The sequence below is a fragment of the Falco naumanni genome, chromosome 7 (genome assembly GCF_017639655.2).
Source record: "Falco naumanni isolate bFalNau1 chromosome 7, bFalNau1.pat, whole genome shotgun sequence".
Lineage (NCBI taxonomy): Eukaryota > Metazoa > Chordata > Aves > Falconiformes > Falconidae > Falco > Falco naumanni.
In genome coordinates this window covers 30,609,050-30,629,878 of record NC_054060.1, presented here as the reverse complement: position 1 = coordinate 30,629,878, position 20,829 = coordinate 30,609,050, and the positions used below count along the sequence as shown (strand labels likewise).

The 20,829-nt window shown below is 40.2% G+C and overlaps 1 protein-coding gene across 3 annotated transcripts in view; it reads right to left on the bottom strand.

Annotated features, from left to right (window-relative positions):
• The window catches only part of PPP2R5E (protein phosphatase 2 regulatory subunit B'epsilon), a 77,417-nt gene extending 60,081 nt beyond the window's left edge, over nucleotides 1–17,336 (bottom strand). For 2 of the 3 annotated variants that reach the window (XM_040600683.1, XM_040600685.1), the window contains exons 1-2: nucleotides 16,705–17,336; nucleotides 13,698–13,861 (exon numbers count right to left, since the gene is read on the bottom strand). In XM_040600683.1, coding sequence (XP_040456617.1) covers nucleotides 13,698–13,854 — 157 coding nt within the window. In that variant the 5' untranslated portion in view covers nucleotides 13,855–13,861; nucleotides 16,705–17,336. The remainder of the gene's footprint in view (nucleotides 1–13,697; nucleotides 13,862–16,704) is intronic. The other variant, XM_040600684.1, reaches the window with a different exon arrangement.
• Nucleotides 17,337–20,829: the final 3,493 nt, after the last annotated feature.

The following is a 20,829-nucleotide window of genomic DNA, read 5'->3' as shown; positions in this document are numbered from 1 at the left end:
CTCCATTATTCTAAGGAAGCAACCACAACAGAAGCTTTTTGTGCAATCCTTAACAAAACCAGCAAACCAAATTGTCAGAACCACTACAAATCAGTACCAGGATGCACTCTTCCTTCGAAGACCAGATTTCTAAGCACACATGTGCAGGCACACACACATCCCTCCTTGAACCCACAGCTAAATTTGTTTCAGGTTAATGCATCCACTCAATCTCAAATGGTCAGTGCTAAGAAACACACACTCTTGGTTTCTACATTAGTTGTGCATTCAAAGGTAAATATTTTTAAGTTCAATTCGACTTCACACAATAACCACAAAGAATCAAAAGAAAATAAATCAATTCCTTTTCCTTAACACTGTAGAAGATGTTTCAGATTAGCCAGTTGGTAAATTCCATCTTTACTTTTATCATATTTCCAGATATGAAATACTGCAAAACTTCTTTGTTACTTATTATTTGTTCATTCCTTAGGAATGAAAATAAGTAGCAATTAATTGTATTAACTCGTCATTTCTTCTGTTATTTGCCAAAAATCTATCAATACTGACCTCAGAAATTAATTTCATCTTCCCTAACTTTACACCTTTAGATTCTATCTATCACACTATATTCTTCCCTATTCCAAAGATGTAGTTCTGTAGGAGATAAAGTGGATTAAAGACATATTGAGGATTATAGATTATGCAGTTAGAATAAACACAGGCAAGTATTTCAAATAGCTGACCCTACAGAAAGGAATCACATTCTGTTCTCAAGATGACATACAAAAATAGAAAGCACATTCCACTAGGAAAATATTTACTTAATAATTTATCATTTAAGAACTACTACTGTACAAATCAAAGTACAAAGACAGCATACCGAAATCAATGTGAAGATATATACGCAATGAGTATAATACAGCTTCAATTTCAATTGTGATTGGATTTACAAAGTTTACTCCATTCTACATGAACCACACTTCTGTTTTACCCGAAAGTACTAAGTCTACCACTGACTCCAATTTTTTTGGATAGGAGAGGCTGAGAAAAACAGTACTGCTGAAAAGTCTAGAAATAAAAAGATACAAATCTCAAAGTATCCAACTGGAAAGAAATGCCAGTGAGATATAAGAGTCAATTTAGTCCAGACACTAATAACTTCCTTAATGATCTATATGATTAAAATAGCATATAGATAACATCTTCTGAGGATATTAAATGGGGAACTTTGAGCAGCAGCAAAGTCAGAAATAATACAAAGGAACCTAAGCAAATTTCTTACATGGCCAGAAAATAAAGTGAAATTCAGCTTGGAAAAACACCAACTAATACATCTGGGATAAATAATCCCAAATATAGATATTCAATATGGACAAGAAACCTGGGAAACAACAATGCAGTAAAACTACATTAACCACAACTGCGGCATGAGCTCAAAAGAGGGGGAGGCACTGTCTATCTAGCCATGGAATCTAAGAATGGGGGGCAAGGCTGAATTATTTCCCTTTCACTCACTCGACTCCTCTCCCTAAAGGAAGCAGACGTGGGTGGGCACCCTACTCAACTATCTTTGCTGCAGCTATGGACACGAGATAGGTCCTGTTGCTCGAGATATTTAAAACTACACAGGTAAAAATACTATCAAGTACTGAATGCTTTATTTATCGAAAAAGATCAACTGTAATGAAAAAAACAGTCTGTGCTTTATTATTTTATATTATGTGTTGTTGTAGAGCTTTCCCATTATGTTTGAAATATCAAGAGTTTTTTAATCCAGAAATGTAATACTTATCCAAAAACAAATAAACGTGAAAATATGTTCATTTCCAAACCATTCGCTTTTTATTGACCATGAAGTTTTGGCACATTTCACCACAAGTGAAGTAACTTTGAAGATGCTGGCTCTCAAATGAAATTTTGCTGTAGTGCAATGCCTGTTCATGCCAGAACCAACTGTGCAAATGCAAAACAACGGGAGACCAACGATGCACTCGGGTCAAATAAGGTCACCTCAGAATCTATTCTGGAGAACATGTCAATCCTCTTCTCTGAAAAATCCTTGATTAGGAAAGTTTCTGCAACAGGAATGACTTAATGATCAAGCAGGAAATAAAATAAAAGAAACTTGCTTAGAGATACTTCAAAACCTGCTTCTAGCTGCTTGCTTCTGTTTCTAGATATTATGGCATTCTTTCATTAGCAGAACATCCTGAAAACTTAAGAAAACTACTTTTAAAATGTTAATATCATTTAGAATCTCTCCAATTCCCTTATAGTCTGACAGAACCAGCTCAGAAGCACATACAGAATTTCTAGGAATGATTTAGGTTTCATGGGGATTTTTTTTTTCTTTTGTAGGATGGCTGCTTTGGGGTGGGATGTCCCCCTCATCCCTAGGGCTAGAAGATCTGTCCCACTTGAGATTTAGGGATACCTGAACCAAATCTTAAACTTGGCCCTTCTTGCCCATCAAGCAAGGTGCTCCAAATGCTGTTTATTGAATTTGACTGTGGGCATTATGGATGTGGTAGTTCAGGGACAACAGGACACTGAAAGAACAGGAAGAGAAACGGAAATCCAACACCTTTCTCCTCCCTTTGTGATTTCCTACTACTGGAAAGAGACAAAAACTGAGATACTCTGATGAGTTCACTGACTCTGTGGTTTCCTGAAAGACTGCATCTTTTGTATTTATTATTTGGGGCATTTGTTTGGTCTTCCTGAAATTAAGGAAGAGTGAGAAATTTCACTCCGTGACCTGAAATTTCACAGTTAATGGGAGGATGGGGTACACAAAACCTCAAGCATTTTGTTCCTTTCTCCTTTCTTGCTACAATTCCTTTTGACTCATCTCAATGAAGTGTTTAGAATTTTTCCAGGAACCTTTTCACTGCCTAGCTTACGCCTAACCCACAATATAGATCCCATTTGCTCATTTCTTTCATATTAAAGGACTCACTGCAGTTCTTTTTACTTGTGGCTATCAAGATTTAATCTGGCAGCTCAGATGATATTCTAAAGCAACTCCAGCAATGGACTTTTTTTTTTTTTTTGGAGATTATGGCGTCCAAAATACAGGCTAACAACCACCTTGATACACTGCCTCTTCCTCAAGCTGCATCTAAAAAGCCCTGCATTCCCAGCCCTCCGCTGCATACCTAGTAGGTCTGCTCTCCTACCTTTGCTATCCAACATACCCTGAGACAACTGCACTGCTTTTCCAATCGCCAAAACTAGGTGCCCGAACTTTAGCCACAATCTCCATCACTTAAGACAGACAATTCTCAGCTCTTCTCTCCACCATCCTTACTAGTCCTAAAAAAAGAAACTAGAGCATTGTTTAATCTTGAGTAAAACACCTGTTAAGGCCTAGGTTTCACCAAAAGCAGATACAGACTTCTAGTTAAGATCACCTATTATAGACAGTGGTGACTATTTTCTCTCTCTTTGCCTTGCCTTTTCACCCTTTTTGCACTTTTTAAAGATGAGTAGAAATTTCATGTTTCTTAGCATTGGTGGGGAAAGTGGTTACATTTCTTCTAATAATAAGCAGGAGGGGGTAAAAACAAAAAGAAAAAAAAAATCTAGAGACTGCATGGAGGAGAAAGGACAAGGAAAATTACTGCATGAATAACAGAAAGGAAAGACTGTCTTGCAGTAAGGTGTGATTACTGCAACAGAGCAGCATGGAGCTGGCATGCTCTTCACGGGGTGGATCTCCATCCTGACAGGTCTAGTCTTGTCTCCAGAAGTGCAAACAACCACTGTGACACACGGATGGAGCTTAAGAAGGTGAACAGACTTTTTTTTCTTTCTTTATAAATACAGCTGATTTTATTACATCGAGATTTTCAAGAACCTCTGCAATCCATCCCACCTGGTGTGCTTGTTTTCACATGTATGAGTGAGTTTTATCACCCTCTTGTGGAAAAATATGTGAACTGTATCTGTCAAAGGTTACAGGAAAAAGTAGAAAGGGAGTAAGGAAGACGGTGATAAAGAACAAGCAAAGGAGAAGAAAGGAGAAGTATGGGCCGGGTGGAATAAAGGAAAAGTGAAAGAGAACCAAGATGACTAGTAACACAGTACCACCTCAACTTATTCAAAAAGCTACCCCAAAAATGTTATTTGAAAACAGCAAAGATAACGAGCTGCCAAATTTACTCTCCCTTGGTAACACTCACAATATTCAACAAATAAGTTATGTTCTCTACAGTGATTCAAGTACTGTCTCAGCTGTAACCGCCATCATTCTCACTTTTGTTTCCACACAGATGGGAAAAAGTACTCTCCATAAGCAGTTCTGAACAGTTAACCCTGTGTGAAGTCATAAACCACTTAATAGATAAGACTTCCTTATTTATAAAGAGACTGCATATATCATCTATGCCCTGCTGTCGGATTGTGAAAGTGGAAAGCACATGAGCTAAACTTGCAAAGAAAACTAACGGAAGGTTATGCATTCACGTCACATTCTACTGGGTAACATAAAAGAAAAATTAGAATACTTAATTCCTCTAGAATCTGGAATCATCCTCTCCTCTGTTTCTGATTATCACCAATATCAATTTGTAATATGAGAGGTTTAACTTGCAGTAATCTTCCTTTACAACACAACCCATATGACAAAAGATTCAAAACTTGAAAGCAACAAATTTACTGCCACCTGCATTTTAAAACCAGAAAATCCAAGTTTGGTACAAGCACACACAAAAAAGACAACAAAAAACTCATCATAAGAATAAATCGTAAAATTAAAACTCATGACACTGCAAAGAGGCACAGAAATCCTAAACAACAAAAGGTCAGCTCAGATCAGGTAGACAGCACAAGCAGGGTGATAAAATAGAGATCTTACACAACGTATCCCTAAAACTTCCCAAAAAATCTTCCAGGAATCCCACAGAAAACTACAGACTGTAACCAACACAAACCACAGTTACTTCTTAATGACACTAAACATTGTTTCTCATGCTCCTCAAAGCCTTAGAAACCCATTAAAAATAACAGTTCTAATGAAGATCATCTAACCTTATGATAGAAGAATCCCTAAAGAAACACTTCCCTCCCATTACACAAACTCATTTATACCTAGCCATCATTCACAATGAAAAGTATAAAATGCTTTATTTCATTGTTTTAATCAAAATCTGTCAGTAAAGTACTTCTCCAGAGAACATATAATTTCAGCTTAACCTTACTCTTCATGAAGGTTATCTGATTTTTCTGAACAAAAATCACTGTATCTAAGTGCTTAACCATTACCTCCAGCTGGGGGTTCAAGTCCTAAAATTAATACTTTTACCAGGAGGTACACACAGTTATCTGCATTTATTCATCATCCTTGAGACACCACTGATTATTTATTTTAGCTTCTGCAAAATACCCATCAAGTAAGGATGGCTGAGTCTGCAACTGACGTTTTGCAGCAGACACATCTTTTTAACTTCATAAAAATCTTGAAAAAAAACCCAACTAATTATGCACAAACTTTTATAACCAGAATAACAAACTGCTTGCCTCCACCTCTCTTACAACTTGATCAGTTCTGAAGTCCAACATTAAGTTATTAGAACAAGCTCTTCAGACCAGGGAACGCAAGCAGATGCTGTTACAGAAAAGCTAGCAATATGTCCAATGATGTTCAACAGACTTTACAGCAATCTGCTATTCTACTTTTTCTTTTAGGAAGCTATCCAGAAACGATCCCTTTCACTTTCTTGCCTTCTGCCCATTTAACCAGGTATATCAGCTCTGTTGTATTGTGTTCCTCCTCTGTCCCAGACCCTTGCAGATGCCACGGGAAGGCCCATGCACTTTACATGCAAGGAAAATACCACAGTTGAGAACCTGTCATACAGACTGGAAAGGAAAAAATAACAATAAAAATAAATAAAGGGCATAAATGCAAAATAATAATCTTTTTTATAAAAATGTATTAATAAAAACACCGTAACATGTTAAAATGTTTTAAATAAAATTATTATTAAATATATGCATTTTCAAAGTGATACACACGTCACTATCTACTAGAAAAACCTTCCATCATTGCAATTCATTATTACTCCTGATCAGAACTGATTCCCCTGTAGCCTGACTTCAAGACTTTGTTTGAAATTGTCAATTTTTTCAATCAAGTGCAACAACTGTGGGCACAAAAGTATTCTACACCAGTTCTCTGGACAGCTACCTTATCTTTTGAAAATGCTTGATAAAAATCCTCAGACTGTAGCTGCAGCAATTTTTACTTTTTTTTTTTTTTTTCCTTTAAGCAGCAAACCACACACAGAAGCCATCAACCCTTCCTAAAAGTTCACCATTTCAGTTGTTCTACATTAATTGTTTGAGAGGACACAGGATCAGGAACATCACTAAAATAGGAGGAGACAAAATGTTTTTAACAATCTGGTTTACACTGTTGTCCCCATGGACACTCATCTCGGCACAGATGAGAGGTAGTGCACTGTGGTATATGCTTGGGAACTTCTTGAAGAAGGTTTGCCACCAGAAAAAACCCTCATGTAACTGTACCTGCCAATAAAGACTGACACTTAAAACCAGCGAGGTTTCAAACTAAGAAAAGCCCTGTCATACCCTTCTGAAAGACGACTCCGGTATTTTTCTAACATATTTTCCTTAACCTTTGATGAAGTAATGGTTGCCCATTTGCTGATATTTATGAATTAGACAGTTACCAAGATTACACAGTCCCACCACTGATCCATAAATGCCTAACCCTACCAAAACTCACTGAACTCAGCAAGCCCTCTCGGCTGTTACTTCTAAGGATTTTTGCCTGATTGAGCCAAAGAAACAGTAATAACTTCACTGAAAAAACTGTAGGTGAAAGGAAGTTACCCTGAATCTAAAAATAGGTTTCTGTCCTCCTCCCACTCCCCAGAAAGCATAAATGAAAATGCTCTTTTCTCAGGGAGGCAGTAGCTTAGAACAGATGAACATGAAGGGACTATATAGTCTATTACTACTATATAGTCTACTACTATAAAGCTTTACCAATTAACAGAAGTAGCATTCCATTGTAAGTACTGAATTTTAAAAACAGAATAGAAAATTAAATAAGCTCAAAATCTAAATTTTATATGACATTAAATATAACTTATTTTACATACACAAATTATATTACACACATTTAATATAAACAAACACATTTTTTATAAATGCACACGTAATTCCAGAGATATGGAATATGTCCCTTTCACAGCAGTAAAGCTACATATCGTAATCAATTATAAAGGCGGCCATCATGTATACTATATAGAAATAACTGCATGGATAAACTAGGACTTGTATTTGTCAAAAGTACTTTAGGAAAGGAATATAAAGGAGGTGCTTATTACAGAAACAGGAGGTTCTGTTACAGACCCACAGGGTTACACTTGGACACAGAAAAGAAAATTGTGATATTATTAGAGAAATAAATAATACTGGGAAACATATTACAGAGACATACTGTGCAAATACAGACTGAAACTAAAAGTTTCTGATGATGGTAAAGTCTAAACATCCCTGCAGAAAATCAAGATTTTAGACTCAATCATGTGAAGAGTACAGAAATACATTTTACACAGTGATGACAAGTTACTTCACTTTAAAAATAAATAAAAGAGAAAAGAAAAGGAAGAGGTGGGAATGATCATCACTTAACATTTCTAGGAGGTAGACTAACAAATTCCAGGAGTAAAACAACTACACTGAGGGCTTCAGGTTAAAAAGCAAAACAAAACAAAACACACACACACGGCCCCCCACAAACAAAAAACCACCACCACCACAGCTATAGGAAAATCACCAGGCCTAAGGAGACTTAAAAATAAATAAAGACAACTGAATGGAAACATTAGAAGATCGGGGCCAAGCTGACATTCTCACCAACTGCAGTTTCACTAATACACTGTCAAGATAAGGAGGTGTTATTTTACTATGATCTTAACTACAAGTCAGCATTTCCATGTGTAGTCAGCATACACATGCCCATTCTCTCTACAAAACTACAAATCTACAAACTTCCAAATGTAGTAGACAACAAGTAGAGAAAAATTCACAAAGACTGTAATTAGTAGATGGCCCTTTCTAAACACCATCAAACAAATACCTTCTAGAAACAACCAGAAACATTTAAGATTATTGGAAAGGATTATTCTACAACCACCAGATGCTGAAAAAAATAGAAAGTTAAGTATATATTAAAAAAACAATTGCCAAGAGCACAAAAGAAAGTGAAGAAATTAATTACATATGACAAGAACCTCATAAAACTTAAGAAAAAATAACAGATTGGCCACGTCCTTCTCCCTTTTGGGGCTGTGGCCCTATTCCCTAATCTTACAGAGAGATGGCCCATTATGTCCAGATTTATTTCAACCAGAATGGGCACAAAATTCCTAAAAGTAGTTCCAGGATTGATGCTTGATTCACCATTAAGTATGTACAGCATAATATAAGTTCCAGCATTTCTTTCACAAAATGAACTGGTAGTCCTGGGATCTATTTCCAATTATGGAAATAAAGCAAAATTTTATTTTGAAAAGCCATAACCACTATGACCCTCAATTCCTGTTTATAAATTAGGATAACATATTTAGCTTAGGTATATTATTAACAGTTTATTGATACCTGTAAAGTATTTCAAATGTCACAAACAGAGAGTAGCCCAGTGAAGACAAGCAGCCAAACCCCACGGAAGTCAACAGAAAACAGAAGCTGCATCTTTCTTCTTATACAACCCAAATCCAAACTATTTCCCGTATGCACAGTTCTGAAGACAGTATCCACAAGCCTGAAAAAGCCAGACCTTTTTATGATAAAGGAAATTTTTAAAAAATCAAAAGTAATAGTGTTTGAAAAAGAAGGTGCACATCTTGCAGTTCTCACTTAGTCAAGAGGCTTCTGGAGTTAGTAAGACTTTTTTACTGTTTAGGAACTTCAGCATTTGACCTATAGATAGGATTCATAAAAAAAGCTTATAATAAAATCTCAACCATAGGGAAATAATACAATGATCAAAAGCAAACAGCAACTGAAAAGAGATTTTCCCTTTTTGACTATGCAATGCTCTTTTGTTGCCACTACAGCAACTCTTTAATGCCATGGAAACTATCTGATAAATGTATTAGAAGCTCAATAAATTTCATAATATTGAGGCAGCAAAGCAATTGGTACTGTTGACAGAGAACTTCTGTTCTGAGTGTCTATTTTAAGGAAGAAAAATTACCTAAAAATAAAAATCAGACTTTGAGCTGTTTTCATCAAAAATATACAATGGTTTTAGAAAACCTGAAAGTAAACTACAGTAACTACATTAGATCATTGGAAAATGTGGGAGGGTGATAGGAAAAAATAGGCACACCTTGAAATTACAAAAATGGGATACACTGATTTAAAATTTCACAGTCTTACTTTTGGATGGTTTGCTTTACCTAACATGTATTGTTAATGAAGGCAAGTGGTACGGAAAGAACACTGAGAATTACATGCAAGTTTCTGTCCAATTTCTCAAGATGCTACACACGTATTCATAAGGCGTATCATCTTTTTAGTCATCTAAATGTCTGTCGTCTTCTTCTGGACAGTCCCACACACATTACAGGTGTGGTAGAAACACAAATGAACTCCCCCTCCCCCTTTTTACAGGTAATACTGAAATTGCTCTGGTTTCATGTGTCCAGTGCTACAATATACTTTTTTCCAACCAACTCTTAACGTTGCACTCCAACCAATGTACCTCCAGAGACTTCTAAGCAAAAAGAGTACCTATACGAAATGAAAGTAAAATAACCCTCCGATAAATAATACACCTATCCAATATACACATAATACTATCTTCCTCTACAAAAGAAGCATGATTTGAGGCATGCCACAAACCCAGTTAACAAACTTGGGCTGGTTTTGACCTAAGGCACAGAGGGAAAGGTACTCTTTCCCAGAAAGGGCCCTTCACCAGGACTGCTCTGCCACAAACCAGTTCCCCACAGGACCTGCCAGCCTTGATGATACCAATAACCTCTTTAAAAGTAAAGCCAAAATCTAAAGCCATAATGCACTGCAAGATACACCAGGCAGGCAAACATTTAAAAATGCACGCGAGATTGAAAATAGTTAAGAATACACATCTTGAAAATGCAGGACAATTGTATCACAACTCCCATATGCACTTCTCATTGCATTCCTCTACACTTGACACAAAGGAGAAAAGGCTGGTTTTAAAATGTTATATTGCACATTAGTCATATTAAAAAAGATAACTCCAAATTAGATTTAGTCACAATGCAATAAATAAAAATACAATTACATTTTCAGAAAAAGTTAAGTCTTTACTGTAGGCAAACAGAGCAGCTTTTTGGCTTGTGGCTTTTGAAAGCCCAAAGGCAGCCCAAAAGAGCCTTCGAAGGCACATCTTAGTTTCTAAATACATTGAAGGTTTGTTTCAAAAAGATAAAATACACACACTTCTGTTAATTAAATTAAAAAAACTAAAAAAACAACAAGCAAACAAAAACCAACCAAACAAACAAACAAAACAGTAACAACTTAATTTCTCTATATTTTTTTTTCTGGAATAAGCAATACTGAAAATTCCGGTGGTTCTTATTACATTTCCTAAACAGCAGCTTATCCTTCAGACTTGTACATATCATCAAAACATACTGTCTCTTCTATTATTTTTTCCTGAAACATTTTTATTACCAGATGAACAACAACAACGCTGACTTATCTGTTTTTGCAATACAGGCGTGTATGTTCACAGAAGGCAACAGACTGCATTAAAACACTACCAAAACAAGCCATTTCACTATATATGACTCTGCCCCTAGGGAAAGGAATGAGAGCAGATAAGATGTGACAGATGTGTAGTCACGTCACTTAATACACTACTGGAAGGTGCTCAAATCATTATGGTGACAGGCATATATAAAAACTTGCAAAGAATGGACTAAGCATTTATCTAGCTTTCTGCATACATGATTCTTATAATCAAAGAAGATACTGAAGTCCATAAAAGTGCTGTTTGAGAGAAGGCAGCCTGTAAATGCCAATATACAATATATTTGGGTTTTTTTTTTAAGAAGAAGGGAACATACCACGTATGTTTTTGTCAGCAAAGCTCCTCAATCATGAAATATGAAAAACATCTAAGGTTGAATTTGAGGTCTGTCCTCTAAAGATTTCCTGCACTGAAATATTCCTGAAGAGGTTTAATTAAACTTGAAATTTACACAAAACAAGAAGTTTAAATAAACTTAGCAACTGTAGGTCTCCAAACTGACTGCATTTTTCTGAGACTTTAAAATGCTATTTTGCTGAAGCCTCTTCTCTGTTTTGGTTTGAAAGACCCAAACAACAAGAATAAAATTGGAAATCATATGGTTACTGGACTGAGGTAATAGGACTAGTCACTTGTTTGAAGTGTAAACCTGAGTTTAAAAAATTAGGACTTTCAGGCAATTGGCCACGAAAAGTACGAAAAACGCAGGAGAAAATTGTCTCCTCACTTCTTTCAGGTTTAATAATCCTGAATGTTACAAACATTAATGTAGGTCAAGAATATTTCCAAACAGTAACATGATTTTTAACTGCCAGTGTCCCTTCAACAGGGACCAATATCACTACTGTTTCAGGTAGATTGTTAGGTTCAAATCCTGCAAATTAAATCTGCACAGGTAGATCCCTGTGCCTCTGAGAATCCGCATTAAGTCAAAGAGGGAAAACTAACTCACAGGATCAGGTTCTTCATTTGAAGCTGGACCACTGTAACTGATTATGACACTAATCATAAATGTCTCACCAACACTCTCTGCTCCCCATCTGTTTGTTTTATCTTATTATAGTGTTATATCTCAGTCCACAGGACTAACTACAGTAGTCAAATAAAGCACCTGCCCAAGCCTATATTTCTGCAAGACCAGGTACTCAGACAAAGACAATGTTTTTATGCTTGTGCACATACCCAGTTTATTCCCCAAATGGGACTACACAACAAACTGAAAAAAATATAACATCAATTTCTTCATTTATACAAATACAAATCTCAATGTTGTCCAGTAATCTAGCCATTTAAGACAAAGGATAAACTCCATTCACCTTCTGAAGTGCAGCAACTACTATTTTTAAAGGAAACAACCTGCATATCAAAAATGACCTGCAAAAAGTACACTGAGCTTTAAACTTATTTTAAAGGAGAATTGGCTTCTTCATTATACTGTCGCAAAACAACAAGAAAAAAATCGTAAAATAATACTCGTTACAGACTACAAAGTCAAATCTGCTGGCACCAACAGACCATAAACCGAAAAATGCTGAAGGTGGGGAGCATTCTGGTACAGCACAGCTCCAGGCCTCCCGCTCTTCTACTTTACTCTATGCTTCTAGGTTGATCACTGTCAGGCACAATGCAGTGGGGCTAGGTGGAGCTTTCTTTTGATCCAGTATGGCCATTTGTGCATTCTTACAAGTATCTCACAGAAAGGAACCCAAAATATTTTAATGACTACTCCACTAGAACTGATCCTAGAATCCTACTTTTAATTTGAAAGACACACATTAAGGGGTGAGGGTTTTTTTCCAACTTCTCTCTTCTTATGAAGAAGTGGGGTTAAGAACTAAATCAAAGTTCAAATACATATTTATTAATTTTTTCAATAATCTGATTAACATATTTTCCAAACAGGTAGAGGAGGGAATATGGGAAATATACTTGCCACAAAGCAAAAATGGGACACACATAATCTTGCTATTTTGCAGAATTATCAGCAACGACCACACTTGTTTTCACTACTTATAGCAGAAAAGAATAGCAATGAAAAAAATCCACAAAACCAAATAAACCATTTGATAATTCAGTGTAAAAGAAACACTTCTGAAAGGCGATCCCCCCTTCCTCACCAGACATAATTCTGAGAAGTGCTTTTGGCCCCTGTATTTGTACTGAAATTCAGTGACAACTGGGATTTAGGGGAAGCATTCAAGATATTACAGAGATATTGGCATCCTTTCAAGAGTAGTATGCTGGATCATAATTTTCTTTCCCAAATTAGAGGTTAAAACTGCCAGAAGAAACTCAACGCGAGCTGGGATACTCAGGTTCTCAAAACAGTAGTGTCTTGCCTAAGACCTGATTGGCAGCACATCCACCCTCTTGAGATGCTGCAGCTCACTGGACCTTTCAATTTCCAAACCCAGCAGAAGCCAGGAGCTGGGAACTACCCATTCACAAACGGCAGGAGAGGGGGTCCCACCTCCCCACTAATACCTTGCTGGAGGGCAATGAAAACATGCCCGTGGGCTGCACTGGGCACCACTGTCACAGGTTGCAGACCCACACGACAGAGAAAGATACTAAAAACCAGTCTCCCTCTGCTCACAAGTCAATTTACCCATACCAAAATTACTGGTTATTTATGTCAACTGTTGAGGATTCACCAACTGAAATACACGCAGCCTGGGTGCCTTGAAAATCCAAGTCACAGTACAGGTTAACATCAGCATTTAAAACTTTCAAGAGCATTGCAAACAACTACCACACCTTCAAATCACAGATAAACTATTTTGTAGAGCTTAACTATATGCATTTCTGGCATGAAACATTTCTCATTGCTAGCAAAATTTCCCTGCAGTTCCTGGCAACAGAATACTTTGAGTTTAGAAGCTGGCTGTAGAGTAAAACTGTTTTAGTAATCAAAAATCATTCCTGATCTTACCTTTTAGCAGAGGCAGGGGAGTTAACTCGATAGGCTTGCCCTGAGACCTAAACTGGGAGGAGCTTTGTGACCTCTTCTGTCTGGCTTTTCTGACGGACTTCCGAGAAAATCCGTCTACTTTATCCACTGATGGAGGAGTAGTTGGTGCTGAGGACATATCCCTACTGAAGGAAAACAAATGTCAGAAAGATATTCCAAATGGATGAAATGGGCAAAGATTAACCTAATTTTTCAAAAAATCATCATCATCATCTTTCTGCACCACTCTCCTGCTGACAACTCACCCGGATATACGATTAAGACAGCAAACTCACCAACATATGTACAAATTGTACAGAATAAACTTATGGAACAGTGTAACAATTTTTCTCACTCCCTTTTTTATCTGTGTCTGCCATTTGCCAAAAATCCTGCAACAGGAAAAATTCAGACCTAACGCTGACATAATTACGTCAATAGAACGTCATACAACTGTGGACTTGTCACAGGATTGTAGCCTTAAACTATATACTCTTTGGGACAAAGTAATTTCAACTCATTCTGCAAGGGACCATGCACGCTAAAGAATGGGTACACAAAAAGGTACAACTGGTTCTTTGCCATTAGTCATCAATATGCATAGAAGGAAAAAAAAAATAGGACAGAAGAAAAACTCAGTTTATTTGCCATACCTACATACAAGATTTTCTAGAGTTTTAAGAAAGCATAACAAAAAGTACTGCTAAGCTTTACAATTTCACTAAAACAGCCAAATTTTACATATTACTTCTTTATTCTCCATTTTAGAAACATTCAGCTATTTTCTTGTGAGTCTTTTCACACATAGTTATTCCAGGTCCTGGCATTTCTGTAAGAATAGCAGTGTGGTAACCATAACTGTTCTAAGGGCATAAACCAGACGAGGTTTGCAGGGAGAGGCAGAGAGCCAAAAAAGGTTTCCGCAAGCAAAAGTTTGTTTCCCAACTCTATCAGCTGGTCTAAGAAATAAGCATTGCTTCTTCCTATAAAATTTGCCTTAGTAACTCCTGTAGCTGATTCCATGCTACTAAGAAATACCAAAAGGAAACATTTCAACAGTGAATTAATCCATCCAGCTATTGTATTTACCAGTCTCGTCCTGTCTGTTAAAAAGGCCCATCGCATCTTGGCTGAAATACATGAGTAATACTTAAGGGAAACGAGACAGGAGAAATCTAGGCCTACATATTTCCAGCAGCTCTTTGCACAGTTAACTTCACCAGCATGTGCGCTCCTACTGAAATCAACAGAACTATCTGCATTAATAGCACGATTATTAACAAGGGCAGCTCTGTTGATTTCACTAAGGCTACACACAAGTGCAAAGTTAAGCATCGGCATAAGCATTTGCAGGATCAGGGTCTTAGAACATGTCCTTGGAAAGCATTACTCATCCTCAATGTCTGTTGACTTCAATTACCAAAGTGACTCGTATGCTAAAAGAAGTTGATTCCACAATATAGAGAACACTTTCGAGTACTTATTTTATTAAAATATTTGGTTACTCATATGCTTCATCAATGATTAAATCCCTTGAAGCAGACACTATTTGGGTTTGTCCTTTTTAAGAAAAGCTTTAGAAAGTACGATTTATTGCAACAGCGTAAACAAGTTCCGAAAGATAAGAACTATTTAATGCAAAATTACATACGTGTACTAAATCTATCAAAAATGGGAGTATAAACTCCACAGCTTCTTCGAGGAAGCATGTGCAGCACCCAAAAGCTGAACTGTGCAGCTGGCATTACAATAAGGGAAAAGCCTTGTTCTATCTTTTTGATTTCTCCTGAGGTATTCTTTCACTACCGAGTTATGCATTCTAAATATAATATGCTATCAGCAACATGAACCTGCACCTTAAACTGGTCTTGTTTATCATCTGGGGAGAAAAAAAAATACCACCATTACCAGGGTATTCAGGCCCCAGCCAAGATTAATAAATAAAAAAGTCAGATAAACTGAAATAGAATGGCCTGCACTTTAGCAACCCACTTCTAAGATTTCAACAGTCCGCCAAAACACACATAAACACAAAGTTACCTGTTACATAAATCAAATTCTGGAAATATCAGCAAAAATGTATTCTTAAAGTCTGAACTGGTTGGCCCTATTTCATCTCATCAAAAAGATTCACCTCTCCATCACGTGCATCATTGAAGTGTAACCATTTCTGCAGAAATGTTTGCATGCTCTCACAAAATTAAATTACAAATAAAATAAAATTAAAAAAATGGACAGGGACTAAAGTAGATCACTTAAACCGCAGGATCATTGTGTCAGCAAGAAGCTTTACCGACACTTCTCTGCTGTAAATTTAGTAACAGTTTCCCTAACCTGCTTTATAAATTATTAAAATCTAATTCTAATTCAACAAGACTACATCCAGCCTAACAACCTTACAGTAAACACTGATCTGGTTTTTCATCTCTCCAAATGCACGCTCGCTCCCCTGAATGCACTACCACAGTGAAATACAGTTTCAGCTGGGGGGGGGGGGGGGGGGGGGGGGGGGGGGCCGGGGGGGGAGCCCGAGATTATTTATTGTGTGCGAGTGGGAAAGCTGCAAGCCCAGCCGCTGCTTCTTGTTCCTTTCAGCAGGGGATCGCATTTTATTCCCCAAGTATTTCGGTCAATAGGAAGCCACGCACATCAGCTCGGCTGGTCCCCGGGGGGAGGCGGGGGGGCAATGCACGGCGAGGCGAGTGGACGTGCAAATGCCGACGGAGAGCAGCGGGGAAGGGAGCCCGCGGCTCCTGCGCGCCCGGGGAAGCAGAGGTGTCATTAGCTGCCTCCCGCCCGCTGCTCTCGGCTGTCATTTCCAGACGGGAGCCGCGGAGCACCGCAGCTGGAACATGTCCTCCCCGCAGCCCCCCGCACCTCCCCGCCGCCGCCCGGCTCCCCCTCGGCCCGCCCGCGCCTCCCCCCCGCGCCGCCGCCGCCTCGCCGCTCCCCCGCGGGCCGGCGCGGGGGGACGGAGGGATGGAGTTACCTTGACCCTCCTGGTAGAGAAGCCGGAGACGGGATGGAGGCGGCGGCGGCGTGAGCCGGGCTTGGCGGAGCGCGGCCGATGCCTGGCGGCGGCGGCCCGAATGTGGTACGCGCCGGGCTCGGTCCCTGCCGCGGCGGCGGCGGCGGCGCAGGAGCCTGTAGGCCTCGGCGGCGTTGGCGGCCTCCCCAGCGCAGGGCGGCGTTGGCGGCGGGTTCAGGAGCGGGCGGCTGCTCGGGCTCCGCTCAGTCCCATGCACTCGGCGCGGCCCCCTGCCTGCGATGGCTGCGGCCTCACTCACATTCCCGGCGGAGCCCTGCGGAGGGGCCCTGAGGAGGCGGGGGGGCGCGAGGGGAGCCGAGTGCGGGCCGAGCCGAGGGGGAGCGGCGGGCGCGGTGCGGGCGGCCGGGGGGGGCAGGCCGGGCGGGCGGCGCGGCGGTGCTGCGCGGGGAGGGAAGGCCTCTTCCGCCGGCGGCTGGCTCAGGTGAGAGGGGGGATCCCGGTGGGCGTCGGGGGTCGCGCTCCGGCTCGCTCCTATTGTCACTCTCAGCGGGCTCCGGCCATGGCACTCACCCACACTCACTCACTCACTCACAACCGAGCGTGCTGCCACCGCCCCCCGGCCCGCGGCCCGCCCCCCGCGCCCGCCCACTGGAGCCTGCCGCCGGGCCGCGCCGCCTCATTGGCGCCCGCCGCCGCCGCCGGGACAGCCGGGAAAGGGGAGCGCGGCCGGGGCGGGGGCGGCGCGGTGCGCAGCGGCGGCGAGCGGCTCGTCATGGCCACCGCCATCGCCCTCGCCCTTCTCGTCCCTCCGCGGGCCGGGGGCGAGGCGGACGAGCGCCGGCCGCCGCTAGAGCGAGGCCCGTCGGCTGAGGTAAAACATCTCGGCGATGCCGGGGTCAGACCCTGCGAACGCTGAGGTAGAGCCCTTGTCCCGCCGCAGCGGAGCGGGCAGCACGGACCCCCTTCCCGGGGCGGGCCGCGGGCGGGAGCGGCCTCCCTGCGGCTACCGCGGGACCGGGGCCGGGGCCGGGCTGTGCCGGGGCCCGAGCCGCTCGGCGGGGCCCGCCGCTGCCTTGGGTTGCACGGTAACGAGAGCCGGGAGGCAGTGGCCTCCATATCGCGACAGGGCTTCTGCAGCACTTACCCTTGGGTTTCTTAGCCAGCCTGTGATTGCTGTCTGAATAATTTTGCGCCTTTTTTTTTTTTTAAGTGTATTTATGTGTAGAGTGGCCCACAGAAAAAGCGCTTGTAGATAGTTCTGTTAAATATTATCGAATTTGTTTAAATTTATTTACCTGATGGCTTGGTGTTTGGTGGTTTTGTTTTGGGCTTTCTTTTCCAAAATGCAACTGACAGTATTAATACAGCTGCGATATTTAAAAATACCATTCACTGTTTCCCCTGTATTTCTGGCAGAAAAAAAACGCGACTCACGAGCAGCAGCCCTCCTGCATCGGTGTGACCAAAACTCGCTGAGGTGCAGTCATTTTTTAGGAGATGAGCTCAAGGGCAGTTTGAGAGCTGGTTGCTTTGTTGGGTCGGTCACACCCCCCCTGTTTGTGCAGGTTCTAGGTGCCTGAACCCTCTGAACATACTAATCCTACAACAGGTACCTAGTTTGTGTCCCTAGTTTGTGTCCCACTCTGCTTCTCGACTTGGCTTACCCTCCAGGTGTGTGAGTACCAATGTTGGCGTAACGGAAGAGGTGCAGGACTGTGGCAGACTCAATTTAGAGGGCTTTAAGCTGTTGTGAAACTACTTTCAAAATCACTAATTTTCAGGCAGGTAAGCTCCCTGGTCCGGTTCACATTGAGGAACCTGGAACTCGCTGCTACTGAAATGTGACTGTAATTGATGTGAACAGTTTTGCCTCTCCTCTCAGTATGCCTCTTGCATATCTTAAGAAATATGTGTCCCCTAAACTTTCTTACCTATAGACTAAGCAATTCTATTTCAATCCTTCCCTGAGTGTCACAGTATTAAACCCCTTAAGATGCTTATTTCTTCTCCCCATGTCATCTTAAAATCATTTGCGTCTTTTTTTTGAACTGTAGCATCCCAAGACTGGACACAGTACTACAATTAAGGCCTCAACAACCCCAGCATCTGCTGTTGTGCCTGTCAGAGACTGCATTTCTGTTTACACATGCCAATACAAATACTTTTGAGTCAGTATGATCTATTCACAATTTTGCTGACCTATTTTACGCCTGCATCCATTTCTGCCGACCTACCAAGCCAGTTATATCGCCCTCAAGTAGGCAGTAATACTATTTCAAACTTTGATTTTACTTAAACCAAACCAGCTAAGCTAATTGAAATGCAAGCAAGGGTTGATAACAAAGAATGTAGGTCAGGGAGGTTTTATACCAATAGAAGGTAAAATTTGGCAAAAGCAGTATAACTTCCTGCTGTCCCCAGCAATAAGCGGCAGAACCTGCAGATGCACATGTTTTGCTTTGTTACGTGTACTTTATTCTGTTTGTTGTGTTTGTCAGTGACATACTTTAATTCCCAGATTTATTCACTGTCCTGTGTGCTGCTTTTGGTCTGGACTGAACAGTGCAATGAGTAGCTCATAAAGTTATTGATAGCATACTCTGCGAAAGCGAAGTTCTAGCACAGTCTGATGGCTAGACTGGCTTTTTAGGTGAAGTTGAGCGTGTCATTTTACATGGTTGTACTTTGGTGTTCCCAGTATGAAATGAAATCCATCTTTGTAAAACACTAAAGATCTGAAACTGGAGCATGCGATGGGGTCATTTACTAAAATAATGGCCACAGAAGGGGTAAAAATCAAAACTGCTGTCCAAGTCCACTATCCTAGCTAGAGAATTAGTTCTTCAGTATAGCTGAACAAGCTGGTAAATAATGCATTCAGCTAGTTTATTTCATATATGAAAAATGCATCATGTGGTATGTTTTGTCCATTTTGATTGTGTAAAGCATTTTTATGATGTGTTTTATATCAGGTGATGTTTTTATGGTAACAATTCAAGAAAAATACAGGCTTTATCAGTGAATAAACAGAAATCTTACCTTTTCTTGATCAGTTGGTTGGCAGAGTTTACAAAACTGCCTTCCCTTTTATTTCCAGGTTGCTTTTTTTTTCTGCTTTGGTCTGTAAAGTCTCCATCTGTGAGGAGACTTAAGACCACAACATTAGACGTGAATGTAAAACTGCTAATATTTCAAAGGGGCACTGTTATTTGACATTCTCCTGTTCTCTGTTTAGTCTGGTTTTTGTACCAATTGCTACTTTTAAAAATGATTACATGAATCCCAAGCAGAGATGAAGAAGAAATAAGTACTACAGGTCTTTTCCATATATGTGTATCTGTATATATTTATATGTTTATATAAATAAATGTATCAATTTGTAAGAATAAAATTTAACTGTCATCTGATAAAGATCACATGACCAACATCTCACATACAAGTCTGTGTAGGCATATATATAAAAATATGCATGCATTCAATACCTGCAGCCCTTCCTGAAGGTCTACAAGCAATAAGTTCTTTTGATCAGTGTTTCACCATTGCTCTCAAAGGCACAAGACAAGCCTGTCCTTTTTGAAAGTTATACTGCCTTACTGTCCTACAAAAGGCATTTTTAAAAATAGCTTAGAAAGGAATTTTCAGGGGCAGCTTATCACCAGTTACAGGCACTGTGCTTTTTAGCACCCAAACAGTCAGAACAGCAGTCGAGAGTCCTCCAAAAGAGAGATTTTTTGTACCAGTGACTCAGATTTTTGCCACTTCACTCAGATTTTTGTGTGACTGAAGTTCCACGATAGACCATCTGTTATGGCCACCCAGGCATGAATACGGAGCTCGCATCCACATTGGCATTCTGCTCTTTACATAGCAGCTTATCAGACAGGATTGCTACATAGATACCACTGTGGAAGTCCTGCTCCATTGAGTGATAAACATAAATGGATCTAGCAGGAGCTTGTAAATGTTTCACGTAGCACATCTGACATGTATTTGCCTACAGTAAGGGTCACATAAAGGATCTTCTGAATGTCAAAGGCAGCATTATCAGGGGTGCCGTGGGATTAGTTCAGATATTCCCTGTTCCAATACTAGTAAGCAAGAAAAGACTTGATCTCCCCAGAGAAC